We start from the raw sequence: 13,859 nt of genomic DNA on the forward strand, positions 1-13,859 counted from the left end.
TATTATCTAATTGGAAGAGACCAAGATGCAACCCAACACCCTACAATGTCCAAGAGAATACCCCACACCAAAAAATTATCATGTTTCAAATGTGTACGGTTCCAAAGTTGATGAACAATGATTTACAATGACTATTCCCTATGCTAACAGATCATCTTAAATATTTACTTTATCAACAATTGAAATCAAGACAGAAAAACTTATCTAAGTAGCATACCTGTCTTTATCTATTCACAGTGTGATTGTTTTATTCTTGTAGCTAAATTTCTTAAAGCTCTAGTTCCAGGAGTTCAGCAGAAAAGACTGAACAACAGTTTTGCAACAGATATTTATTGATAAATTTGCAACATTAGGTACAACACATGGTTACATCCAGTATTTGTGCTTTGGAGGGTAAGTAAACATTTATTGGAGCACAACAAGAATTTACACACAATATTTTAGGATTCTTTGAACAATAAAAATATCATTTCCTATGTATTAGCACAAAGAAGCACAGTTCAGTTTGAGATGATAGCTGCGTTTCAAAACCTGGATAATGCATCAGATCAAACATACACCTAAACCTGGACCATCTGCATGATAAATGCACACTGAGGTCTGAAAAAAGATTCCTGCCATGGGTGCGGGGGAGGGCTATGGATTTCCAGCAAGCTTTCTTGTATTCTTAGGATGCAACTGATAGGGCAGAAAGCTTGGTATGGGGCTGGCTCACAATCACAGGTATTCTGTAAGCTTTAAAAATAGAACAAAAGCATACTGTTTTGGAAGATACATACTAACCATCTTCCTGATTGAGAAAATAAAAATGAGTGTAGTATATTTAGTTGGAAGGGAAGAGATCCTTTAGGGTCCTATAGATATTTTGTGTTTTCAAAGGAGTATATCTCTGCTATGAATTTGTAAAACGTGATAAACGCTTCTATTTGTCTAATTTAGTGTCATTATCACCCAGCCTGGAAGTCTGTATTCCTGGCTGTCCCTGCCAAGCACAAGGCCATTACCCTGCATCCATCATTGCAAATGTCTTTGGAGAAGCATGCCAGCAATTACAGATGGCAACACATTCACCCTACAATCAGCCAACAAACTTCATGACACTCTACAACTTGAGACAACAAGTTTTCATGGTTTATGAAGCTCCAAGTCAACTCAATATATTATTTAGATATAGTCTTTTCATAATTTACAATAAAACAAAATGTTTTTTCTCATATAACTCAATACACAAGCTTACTTTATTTTAAAAGACTACTATTTATTTCATTGTTTACTTTTAAAATCTTGTCTTTAGGCAAGAATTCCATAATGATTTTACTCAAGTCATAAATGTAGTGATGGAAAGAAGGCGACCTTGAGCTTGAACGACAGTAGTCTTCTGAGGAGCTCAGGGGTGATTGGGAGGAGGGGCAATACTTATCCGCCACTGCAAACAAATGAAATCACTTCCCATGGATGCTGCTAACACTGATGCAAGAGTGTTAGTACTCACTGATATTCATCTGAGGGTTGAAATCTTTTATATAAAGGCATGGAAACTTACAACTATATCCCAAGTATTTCCTTGGGTGAACAACCCATGTACCTGCTAAGCAAAGTGCAATGAAGGTTTTAGAATAATTTGTAAAATTTTTGTGACCCAATGACTTTATTTCTTTTTGATTCACATAGCTGGAGAAATTATAGATCACTCTATATTGTGACATATATGCGGGTGTAGCTTTTCTGGAAGAGGGGCTTGTTATAAACTTTCCTGTTTGTGCCCCAGTAAAAGTATCTCTCTTTAAAACTATTTTCATTTAAGCTCCTTTGGACAAGCCTGTGGTGAAATTGATTGGCACAGACTTGTATTTCACTTTCTCTAGGACTTATTCCTTGTCCATGGTAGCGGAGCAGGCTTTTAAATAGTTCTGCTAATGGGATGCAGTGTATTGAGAAAATTCAGAGCATTTAGCGCAAACCACTGTAACCTATGCTGGGTTAGAGGAAGGAAAGTCTTTGCAGGGTGCACCTGACTTATCCTAGTTCCAGGAGCCAGTCAAAGAGAGTCGGAGTCCCCTCTTTCTTCTCCGCGTGCATTTTGCAGTACTGGACAACCGCATGAAATATATCTCCCACCTTCCAGGACTTCTGATGAACAAGCTTCACAACTTCTAGAAACTAAAAGAAGACACAGAGTTAGGACTCACATATTATACTGTCCTGACCAGCATCTCACGGAGCAAACCTTCCAAAGACTGGGGCTCCGAGTCTGTGTTTCAGCATCTTTACTCTCAGCGGACATATTCAAAGTATTCTGTTTCCCTTTCAGACATTTTAGATAATGAAATCCTCCCAATTTGCAGTTCTATTCATAGTGGAGGACTGGGCAGAACAAGGAGAGGCAATATTTTAGGTAGCTAGTGTTTTTTCAGGTTAAGTATTTTTTTTTTTAATCTGGGTTAGACTTCTTGCACCAAGATTGCAAAACAATTTCTTACTAGATGTGTGCATTAGGGAAAATAAATTGAGTATTAAATTTCTGGTTCACCCAATGCGTCCACATTCAATAATGATAGACACCTCTCCCTCCCCATGCTAAGATTAATCATCAAGATGTTTCTCTATAGCAATTGTTACAGGAAAACAAGGACACACCATAGATTTGTCATATAGTAATAGTACCAGTTTCAGTTGGTCATAACAGAAAATTCTAGAATGTAAATGAATGTTGGGCTTAAGATTTTCTCTGGCAGAGTCTAAATAATCAATCTTTGTAGGCTGGAAAATGAAATACTTTAAATATCTGGAAACAAATATTGTCAAAGAGTCTTAGGTTCTTGAAAAAGAAGGCAAATGTCCATTGTATTAAGGCTATTTCTCTCCCTAGAGTAGGGCACTATCTTGGTCATGGTTTTCTATCCTTTGCCTGTAGTAAAGAGAGAATCAATTAATATTTGTTCAATGACAGAAAGTATATTAGGCCAAATGGAGTCAAATACATTGTAACTTCTCAAAAATATGGGTAGACATCAAATATCATTGAGGATAAGCCCACTCCTGAAAGGATTCTTTAGTTTTAGGTAGCACATTTGTATACATATAATTCAAAAACCGAACACGCAAACCTATGTAATGGATGCTCAATAATTCTCTACTAAATGAAACTTTATGAAGATGCTTGGAGGTCATGGATTTTGGAGTGGGAAATGACAGCCACAAGTTTCTACAAACAAGATGGCCACAGGGCTTCTGTACCCTGACACAGTAACTGAGAGCAGCGCTCGAGTCACTGAGGTGGGAAGTTCATGACCTCATTTCATTACTCACGACAACAGCAATGGGAGTCCAGTGTATTTGGCTGCATGTGTCTTTGCTGTACTTTTAGAAAAATCACTAGTTATCTGGGATGCCTCTCCCTCCTGTTTGGTTTCTTCTCTGCCTGATGCTGACCCCTGGGGACAGATGTGATCCCTTCATAGGAAGGCTTTGTTTACAATGCAGATGCCCTGAGAAATGAATGGTAGAAGGGAGGTGGCTGGTTTATGGACACACGGGAGAATGGCTTTGAGAGCTGTTACGTACATCTTAGTGTGTATATAAACTCAAGTCATGTTTTGAATGGAACAAGAGTGCAAACGGGGCTTTAGAGAATTATGTGAGTAAAGGGGGTAAAGGAGGCTAGGGCATCCAGATAATTCAAATAGTTAAGATTCCTTAGCTCTGACTGGAAATCTGAGGGATGGACAGATGTCAAGCCTGGACATTAAGCTTCTGAAAAGTCTTTGAGAGATGCTCACATAAGCCATTGGCTTCTTGTTCAGGATTTCCCTGAAGGATTACACAAAACCTTTGGCCAAGATGGTTTATTAAGGATACATCTTTTTTCTTCACACATTAATGTCAAGTCAGAGAAAAGTCGACATACATTGAATTTGGCACAGCTGCTTTCTGTAAACTGCAGTTTACTCTGTCACCACCCTCCCACTTATGTCTCCGAATCACAGCATAAGGGAGGACTCTGAGGAATATACTCTTTGCAGAAACCTCTATGCCTCAAATCTTCCCAGAAGTCAGATTTCAGCTCCTTTCCATCTACAGTGGCCTTAGAAAAAGGAATGTTCATAGTGGTGAGAACCAAAAAATGCCAATGAATGACCTGACATTTTTAAAGTGTACCAGAGTTAGGCCACTTAGCTAATAGTTGTGGAATGGCCATTGGCTAGAATGCATCTGCTAATTTCTAAGGTCTGTTTGTTTCTCATTAGACTTCTTTGGATGTTTTGCTTTCAGTGATTGCTTTTGTTTCTGAGACAGGATTGTCTTATGGAGCCTTGGCTATCCTAGAATTTGCCAGGGTGACCTCACATTGATAGTGGTCCTCTTGGTTTAGCCTTCTAGGTACAAGGATCATAGGAGTGTGTCATCATGCTTCTTCACTAAGCATCTCTAGAAAGATGATCTGACCCTACTGATGCAGCAGCTGAGCTGGGTCCTGAAGCTTTGAAACATGTGTGGAGCTGATGAGCATGAGCATCTTGTGTTTCCTCCATAAAAAATAGTAAACGTGTGTCAAGGTTGTGAATAGACAGAGAGAACATTTTATCCTAGTATTGCAGTCTTTCCTGCCCCCACCCTGTGGTACTTAGGATATAATTCAGGATGCTGCGCTTGCTAGTAAAGAGCTCTCCCATAAGCTGCATCATCAACCATCTTTCAATTTTGTGTTTTGAGACAAGGACTTACTAAGTTACTCAAGGTCACCATGAACTCTTCGACCCAGATTGAACTTGAATTTGCAGTTCTTGTGGCTCAGACTCCCTAGTGGCTGGGATTTATGAGCTAGCCCCATCAGGTCCAGTTTATTGTTCTGTTTTTAGAACTACATTCTACTTAGTAATTGACCCTAGAGCTTTCATTAAGCCTCCTCATGTTATGGCCATGATCGGCTTTAGTATATCAGGGATTTGTACGTTTAGCCTGCTCCACTAAAAAACAAACATCAACCAAACATTTCTGTACTGAATCAGCAATAACTTGGTTTTTTTTTCCTGTAGACTACAGAAGACTTTAGACCTTAGGAAGCTCAAGAGCATCTGCATTCTGTGACAGTTTATCACGAGCAGACACACCTTGAGAAAAACACCACAGTCCAGAGCAGACCTTCATATTCTCAGGTGCATTCTGCAGATTTGATTGTTTACAGTCCATGGTAGAATTACAGGAACTGCAGCAAACTGTCTTCTTTTTTTAAAAGACACCTTCAATGTACTCTTCTGAATGCTCTCACTGTCTTTTACTCCAAGACACAAATTAGATTTTATTAAGCAAGAGTGAGTGAACCCCTACTTTGTCCCTGAGGTTATGGCCTGTAAAACCTGAGTCTTAAGTTTGGTTGGATCCTGGAATTCTAGACTTTCACCAGGACCTGGGATTTGGGTTTTATCTCCAGTGGAAATTCTGAACTAACAGGTAAGGTTCTGGGTTTGGAAGACTTTCTGGGGTGACTCTAAAACTCCCCGATTGGTGATTTTTGATGAAAGGATTAATGCAAGAAAGTGTATTTTGTTTGCTAATTAAAACCTTTAGGATCTAATTTGTACACCCTTCACTTTTCTTTATATGCCTTTACTCACAACTGATACTTTAACTAGAGTTTGTTTCTGTGTTTTCAGAAGTCAGGATCATCAGTCTTTCCTCTCGTTCTCCCTCCACCACTTTCCTCATAGAATAGAAGAAGAAATTAGAGAGGAGACCTTTTCTGTTCTGACTCTCCCTCCATTGGAAGGCAAGGGTCTATCTATTTCCTCTTTCTTCACGATCCTTTTTGCATACTGCTTCCAAGAAAAAAACATGATTCTCAATGCAGATTTGAAGATGAGCAGTATGTCATGTTTATTCTAATGCCAGGCCAAGGGTTAGCTCAGATTTCAGAAGCTCACTGAGTTTTTACAGGAAAAAAAAAAAAAGCTGAAAAGCAAACTCCCAAATAAAAAACCCAATAAACCCTGACAAGTAGCTCATTTAAAATTATTTTAAATAATTATGGTAATGACAGTTTATTTATTATTTATTGTTATTTTGGTCAGCTAACTGAATTAAATTGATTTGATTCCAAGGTTGTAAAGACTTAAGTTTGTGAACTGTTTTAGGTTATGAGGTGTCAGAGGTATCAGGAGTGTTCCCCTGAAAAGTGCCTTGGCGTTAGTGGTTTTCCATTGACTAGAAGGAACATAGGAATTTGAGTTGTGAATGTGTCTTCCAGCTGATTCTGTTTTGTTCCCCTTTAGCTCATGGGTGTGGTTTAGATATCAACTTTGCAGATGCATTTTGATTTGCTTATTCAGAATCAACTTCACGCTATCTTGATGTGGCTGTTTAAACACTGTGATCTTTCCATGTGCTCTAGAGACAGATGATATTTCTTCCTGAACTGAAATGCAAGCTCCAAGATACCAGGAGCACTCACTTCTTTTGTAACCTGGGATGTGGAGCTTAGAACAGAACCCGGCTTGGTGAGGTTACTCTAGTAATGTTTGATGGATGATTTTAAATGTATGATTTTCAAGGGCATGCAGCCTTCTAATGATTAAATAAAATACAAATGAACGGGGAAGGCTGGGAAATAAAGACACCATGAGTCACTAGAACCTACAATACACATTGAGCATCTGGAGTACTTGGAATTTGCCGTTTCTGGGATTTAGTTTTTATTGTCCTTAAGTGTCTTCCAGATTCAAGGCCAAGTTTTCAAGGCATCTCAGGAAAGATGCATTGCTCTAGTGTTCATGCTGGTCTCCTCCCGTTTACCACATGCCTCTGTTTTTACAAAGCTGGAAGTTTAGTAAGCAGAGACCACTATACATAGATGCATAATTGCTGTGGAACAATATTTTTTTTATCCTGTCACTTGTATTATTTTTAATAGAATGCTAATTGGCCAGTAGCCAGGCAGGAAGCATAGGCGGGACAACCATGCAGGAAGTAGAGGCAGGGCAATGAAAATTCTGGAAACAGGGAAGTTTAAGTCTGCAGTTGTTACCCAGACACAGAGGACACAAGATGTGACTGCCATGCCAAAAAAGTTAGCCACATGGCTAACTCAGACAAGAATTATGGGCTAATGTAAGTTATAAGAATTAGTTAATAAGAAGTCTGAGCAAATCGGACCATCAATTTATAACTAATGTAGACCTCTGTGTGATTCTTTGGGACTTAACTGCTGCAGGACTGGGCAGGACAGAAAACCTTGGTCAACACATATTGACTATATTAATTGTTGAGAAAATTAAATCATGATTCCCAGAAATAAAGGTCAGGTTTTGGGGCTGAAAATGCAGTTCAGTTGTTAGAGTGTTCACCTAACAACACACATGAAACCTAAGGTTCAATTCCCAGAACAACACAAATTAACACATGAGAGGTTGAGACACCAAGGTCAGACATTCGGTTGCTGCTGGAGAGGTGGACCAGCAGCTAAGAGCCCATACTGCTCTTCTAGAAGACCCAAGTTCTATTATTAACACTCTTATTGGACAGCTCACAAAAGCCTGTAACTCTAGGGGGTCAGATACTCTCTTCTGACCTTCAGAGACACTTGTATTCCCATGCATATATAACCCCATCCCTCTTCAACATACTTACGTAACTAAAAATAAAATAGTTTCAGGGTCATCACCTACTTCACAGAGAATTCAAGGCCAGTTTGGACGAGACACCACCTTGTCTCAAACAAACAGAAAACAACAGCAACCAAAAGATGTAGGTCTGTGGATGCCCATTGTACTGAGTGACAGTAGGAAGATGCCATCCTTTGAACTTAGAGTTTCTTTTCTCTGAGAAGATGAGGAGCTAAAGAAATGTTGCTGATTTTTCATGCTCTCTACTGCTCTCTTTCCCACACTCTTAAAAATGACTACTCAATTATCTGGCTAATTACAAGCAAATAGAATTGAGCCTCAGACCTGGCTAATGAAGAAAGAACATATAAGTGTTATATAAATTTTCTTTATTTAACCAATTCAGTCATAAACAACCAAGGATGATGCCCATTTATATCAAAGTTATTCTGTGCAGAGAGCATTCATTAACTCTGAACAAAACCTGGAAATTTGGGTCCTTCAGACTGAATCATTAAGATTTGAGTTCCTTAAGCTGGTTGACAGGCATGCATGAAAGATCATCCAGTGTTTTTCCTGATAATAGGAGAGAAAGCTCTATCTTCTTAGAAACACAGTTCTAAACAAAGGCAGGCTTTCTCTTTAAAATTGAAAACCTGGTAGCTGTAAACAAATACCAAGTTAGCATTTAGTTTACATATTACATATTCATTGTATATTTACATGTACATCCCTGCTCTTTCAATAATGAGAATTTATTAAATATACATGCATGAAAATTGACTGCCCCTGTAAGGAGGTAGATTAAATTAAAATCTGTTTAACATACCACCTAAAATGCACCAGGTCATGCTTTTGTTCAGGTAATTGCTGGAGATACAAAAGCAAACCTTTATGTGTGATGTGGGATTCCCCTCTGTATGCTGTGAATATGTTTTATTACCATTGGTTAATAAAGAAGTGCTTTGACTTATGGCAGGGAAGAATATAGCAAGTGGGAAATCCAAGCACAGTTAGAGGAAGAAAGAAGGTGGATTCAGGGAGATGTCATGTAGCTGCCAAAGGAGAAAGACACCAGAACTTTATTGGTAGGCACAGTCTCATGGTGATACACAGATTAATAGAAATGGGTTAATTTAAGATATAATAGCTATCTAGGAATACGTTTGAGCCATTGGCAACCAGTGTTTTAAATAACATAGTTTCTGTGTGATTATTTAGTACGGGATGGCTGGGAGACAAAAACACAGTCTCTGTTTGCATATGTGAATCTGGAAGCATTGCCTTCCTTAGAACTTTCTTGGTTCCCTCCCATGAGACTGAACACAACATGAGAGAAGACCAATGCGCTTGTGGATTATGCTCTTTTAGTCCATCCAGTGTACTGTGCAGGCTAGGAGTGAAAGACTTGAAGGAAAAGCTTCTGAACTAGTGATCTCTGCATCACTTTGCCAACAAAGAAAGGACAGTTTAGGAGGATGCCTGGATTGGGTGGACTTGAACCTAAAAAGAAGAAATTGCTGGTTGGAGAGGTAGAAGTAGGAGCAGGTGTCAGGAATGAGCTCTCCAGCAGCTGGTCAGATTATCTAGGTAGGGTTACAGAGATTTTGAAACTGGTCTACTTTCTAAGTAAATGGGCAAGAAGGTGAGAGTTTTATCATAGGATGCTGGATTTGGGCACTGAACATTGGAGAATAATTGCATATTAAAAAACAAAACAAAACTGAAAATTGAAACCCTTAATATTATTTAACCAAGAGAGACTCGTTTTAATAAGGATTTACTCAAGAGTGTTTTCAACCAAAAATAGAGTTTAGGGATATAAAAGAGTAGTTTACAAACTTGGAAAAAGCACTTGTCTCCTTAGTTCTGTTTCCCTTTATCACCAACTATTCAAGAAACAGAAAGCCAATGAAGCAGTGATGTGAGCTAGCGGCTTGAAGTCTTCACAAGGTGTTTTTGGTTCAAAGAACTCAAGATTAAACGCTCCAAGTTCATATGGATTAAATGGACAATTAAATGGGTTTTCAGCTGAGAAAAAAGCACAAAACTGTACTGTTATCCCTCCCAGACATGCCACACTGTACCTTTTCAATTCTGCTTTCCTGAGATTTCTTAAAGTAGATGGTGGGGATCCCGAGTTCAGAGGCAGCTATCCACTGCAGGGTGGCTCGGAGCTCAGCATCAGGACACTCTGGCTCCAGGTCAAAGTTGATCACCAGCAGGCTCCTCTGGGGGCTGGCTGCTTTCCCTGGCAGACCAGAGGCATGCTCTGCACAGACACAACCACAACGTCACTCTGCTTTCTGAAGCATCACTCCAGGCAATTGTGTGTCAAAAGGTTGAGAACATGGCTTACCCTTGATGCTTTCTGATTGTTCTTTAATAATCTCCTTTTCTTCTACTAATTCACTTTGGGAGAAAACAACAGTATATGATTGGTAATGCTTTGGAAGGAGAAGCTGTAATGGAAGATGAGGTGATGGGTCTTTCTACAAACTTCTGCAGTGCATTCTTAGGGCTTTCACAGAACAAAGTAGAACCATGTGGGTGTTACACAGGACAGCTGGGTCTGCCACCAGTGTTCCCTACCACCAAAGAGCAGTGCTGTGGACCTCAAATGGCATGCGTTAGGACAGTCAGTGGGGGAGAGTCTGAGGGTTACCTTTTTCATTTCTTTTCAACTCCCTTACCATGAACCTCCGCAGGGTCAAACAGTTAGAACTTTGAGGTAACTGGCTGTAATTTAGAGACTTATCCTTTTGCCTTTTTCCTGTCTCTCAGTGAACCACATTTTCCTTTTTTTTTTTGCCACAGTGTACTTCTGCATACTGTGACAATGATGTACATTTGAATTTTAAATTAGGGAAAAAGTTTTTACAAGCGTATTGTCTGTGAGCGGGAATAAGGACAACAAACTGGGAAACAGAGATAGAAACAGAATGTCTCAATAATAGTCTTTCCTCTTTTTCCATTCTTTTTTTTTTTTTTTTGTGGAGGCAGAGCAGACTGGAGGTGTTTTATAACTAGTGTCTCATAACTAAACCAAGCCTCTCTTTATCCACTGTCATGTTTAATATTGGAGGTTTTCTGCACAGCGTGTACTTGTTATAGAGCCCTGTGTGTAGTGGGGAGACCCCGTAAAGTCTCCTGAAATAAGGTCATTTATCTCAGTAGCTGAAAAGTAGTGACCCTTTTGGAAAGCCTGCAGAAGTCCTATATTTTTCTAGTTTCTAGAAATTTGGAATAATATTTTTTTTAAATGTGTCTTTTGGTGATAGATTTTCTTATATTCTCTTTTGCCGCTAAAACCTATCTCATTGTATGGGTAATTTCCATTAGTGAGGTAGACTTCATTCTGTGTGTGTGTGTGTGTGTGTGTGTGTGTGTGTGTGTGTATGTGTGTGTGTGTGTGTGTGTGTGAGAGAGAGAGAGAGAGAGAGAGAGAGAGACAGAGAGACAGAGAGAGAGAGAGAAAGAATAGCTATTCTTCCATTTATACCTAATTATTTCCAGGAATGTCAATTGTGTAAGGGCACAGAGCCACTGACCGATCTCTGCAAGTAGCACGAATGACCTTGATAAGGACAGATGCAATTTCTGATGTTATGTAATGATGGGCTGCTGGGTAGGGATGGAGGTGATCTTGACTTTCTTTCAGTGCCAGCTTTTCCTGAAGTTATGGTTTCATATTAAAAAGAAAGATGGAGATCATGGTAAGCAAAAATTAATCTGTCATAAAATATTTTTTGCTGAATTTGTTTTCAGTTCTCCTAAAAACAAAAGCATGTGTGTGTTTGTGTTTGCTTGTGAGTAATAAAACAATGAAGGGTTGTGGCAACCTCCAGTTACCAAAGAACACATGCATTCATTGGTGAATAAAGTATGAATCTATAGCTAGCCAGAGGGAAATATGTTAGGAATCAGCATTAGGGCAATGCAGCTTTATCAGTTTATCTGAATACCCAAATTATATTCTAAGTCATCATGACCAAAATTAGCATACAACTGAGTTAGTTTTCCAGAATAATCACAAATTCAAGCAGTAGTTATGACTTCAGGTTGCCCTCCTGGTCAGCATCATTTTATGTAGTCTCCATGCACTTTTCAGAGAAGTGCGCATTGAGAGAACTGAGTTGCTACATCTCCCTCATGGCAACCATTGGCATTAGAATCATCCCATATCATTAATCCCCCATTGTCCACAAGCAAAAGAAAAGCCACCCATATCCAAGTTTACTGAAATGACTGTGTTTTCTAGCAAAGGTTACTGAATAGTCTTCTGAGGGAGGCATGGCACAATTTGAATGGATTTTTTTGCTAGTTGTTTCTGTAAATCAAAATAGGTAAGATGATATATCTTTCTGATTATGTTGGTAAGCTTTATCTGCAATGGCTATTTTTTAAGGGACATGTTTGAAGCCAAGAAAGCAGACAGTGATTGGTTGGGTCCTATTCTAGGTCTCAGTCCTCCAGCGACATGGAACCACAGTGGCACAGACATAATGAGTTGGTGGTTGGGCACAACCTTCATGACCACGATGGAGTGCCAGATGGAATTGGAGTGGTGCTGCCAGGCACTGAATCACATGGCTACTTACTTAATCATGGGAGAAGATGGTATGCTTTCCTGATAAATGTCCAGGTCCATAATGCCAAGACTGCTAGTGGCACTACTGTTACCATTGCTGACAAAGCAAAAGTTTACATATTAATGCCTGTCACCACCCTTGGCCACCCTGCTGACACCGATGTTCCCTTGTAGAAAGGGCCCGTCATTGTTCTTGAGGGCACAATTGATTTGTGTCTGACCTTCTGTATTGGTATTGATGTTCAAATAAATTAAAGACAAAGTTAGAAGCCAAATATGCTTATGATAGTAATACTGATAGTGACTTGTAATTTCTCCAGTGGTAAAGAAAGAGGGTATTCATCAAGAAGACTTTTTGCTATTGGGCATGCTTATTCAGTTGAATATACTCCTGAAAATTTGGCTATTAAAAACACCCTAATGCTTATCTGTCTGCTCCTTGTATCTAGAAAGAAGCCAAGGAGCCACAGCCTCCCTTTGTTATATGGAAGATTTTTCTTAGGGGATTCCATAGAATTTTACAGAACAAACATTTGATTTCTTGTTTCCCTAGAGAACTATAGAATTTACATACAAAGTTGGGTAAGCTTTTCCACCTCAGAGAATGAGCAACATGTGACATCTGTGTCTCAGAGAGGAAGAATATCTCACATAATATCACTATTATAAGTTGCATAATCAACATATGGTTTACTTAGGAGCCTGGAATAAACTCTCTGAAATGTAGTACCATTGAGACAATTTTTAGTACTTGCAAAATAGAACCTATCCATTTTTTACCAGACTCACTGAGTCTCCTCACACAATCTGTATTTTCCAGAAACATCTTTCCCAAGCCGGGTTTTGCAGTAGTAACTTCTAGTGTGTCATGTAACGGGGCTTTGTTCCTTCAGGAATTGTGTGAGTCACCAAAAAGGCTCTCCACTTGAATTCTCTTATCTGAAGTTTTCGGCAAAACTAAAGGAGAAAGTTACAGCCTCAAATCTGACACTCAGTGTCCAAATATTGAAGTTATCATTTTTTAAATCTGTTTTCCAACATTTTGTGGAAACATTTGAAGTTTGGGACCACTTCTTCAATGTAAAATGTTCCTAAATCTTAGGTTGTACTGCCCTGCCAGAAATAGAACTTGGAAAATCCTTTTTCTATACTCAGGTGTTTTGATCTCACTTGGCAGCAGGCCTCTTTGGACAGTCTGGGATCTAAAGGGGGTCAAAAGGCTTTGTACACAAAAGATCACTTTAGCAGTTACAGCCAGATGCTCCCTTCTAGCTTTTCCAGAAGCCATACAGAGGACAGCGAAGATAAGGGAAGGGATTGGTCAGGGAGAACCCCACCACACAGTGTGGAGACACTTGGCTTTGTGTAAATCCAACCTATGTTGCATCTGAAATACGAATAAATCAGAAAGACAGCTCAACCTGATAAATTGTAACACTAGCTTCCATTAAAACAAACACACAGTTTTTAGCACTGAATGTTCTTGCTGTGACTTTTGAGAAAGAGAACACAGTTTACTCTTAAAGGTATCCAAGGTAATTCAAGCCTCAACTGTAACTAGATCTCATTCTCTCTCTCTCTCTCTCTCTCTCTCTCTCTCTCTCTCTTGCTTTCTTGCTTTTCAATTAAGGATACCTAGCACTGAACTATAAGAAACATTTTTGGAATCT

The 13,859-nt window shown here is 39.1% G+C and overlaps 1 protein-coding gene across 4 annotated transcripts in view; it reads right to left on the bottom strand.

The window, feature by feature from the left end:
- Positions 1-273: 273 nt before the first annotated feature.
- Positions 274-13,859, bottom strand: part of LOC121447007 (SPHK1 interactor, AKAP domain containing) — a 153,963-nt gene continuing 140,377 nt past the window's right edge. For 3 of the 4 annotated variants that reach the window (XM_041649980.1, XM_041649982.1, XM_041649978.1), the window contains 4 exons: positions 12,200-12,286; positions 9,958-10,010; positions 9,686-9,870; positions 274-2,160 (listed from right to left, as the gene is read on the bottom strand). In XM_041649980.1, coding sequence (XP_041505914.1) covers positions 2,017-2,160; positions 9,686-9,870; positions 9,958-10,010; positions 12,200-12,286 — 469 coding nt within the window. In that variant the 3' untranslated portion in view covers positions 274-2,016. The remainder of the gene's footprint in view (positions 2,161-9,685; positions 9,871-9,957; positions 10,011-12,199; positions 12,287-13,859) is intronic. The other variant, XM_041649981.1, reaches the window with a different exon arrangement.

This window comes from Microtus oregoni, unplaced genomic scaffold, assembly GCF_018167655.1.
Source record: "Microtus oregoni isolate MIOR12 unplaced genomic scaffold, Mior012 000004F_ref0000308, whole genome shotgun sequence".
NCBI lineage: Eukaryota > Metazoa > Chordata > Mammalia > Rodentia > Cricetidae > Microtus > Microtus oregoni.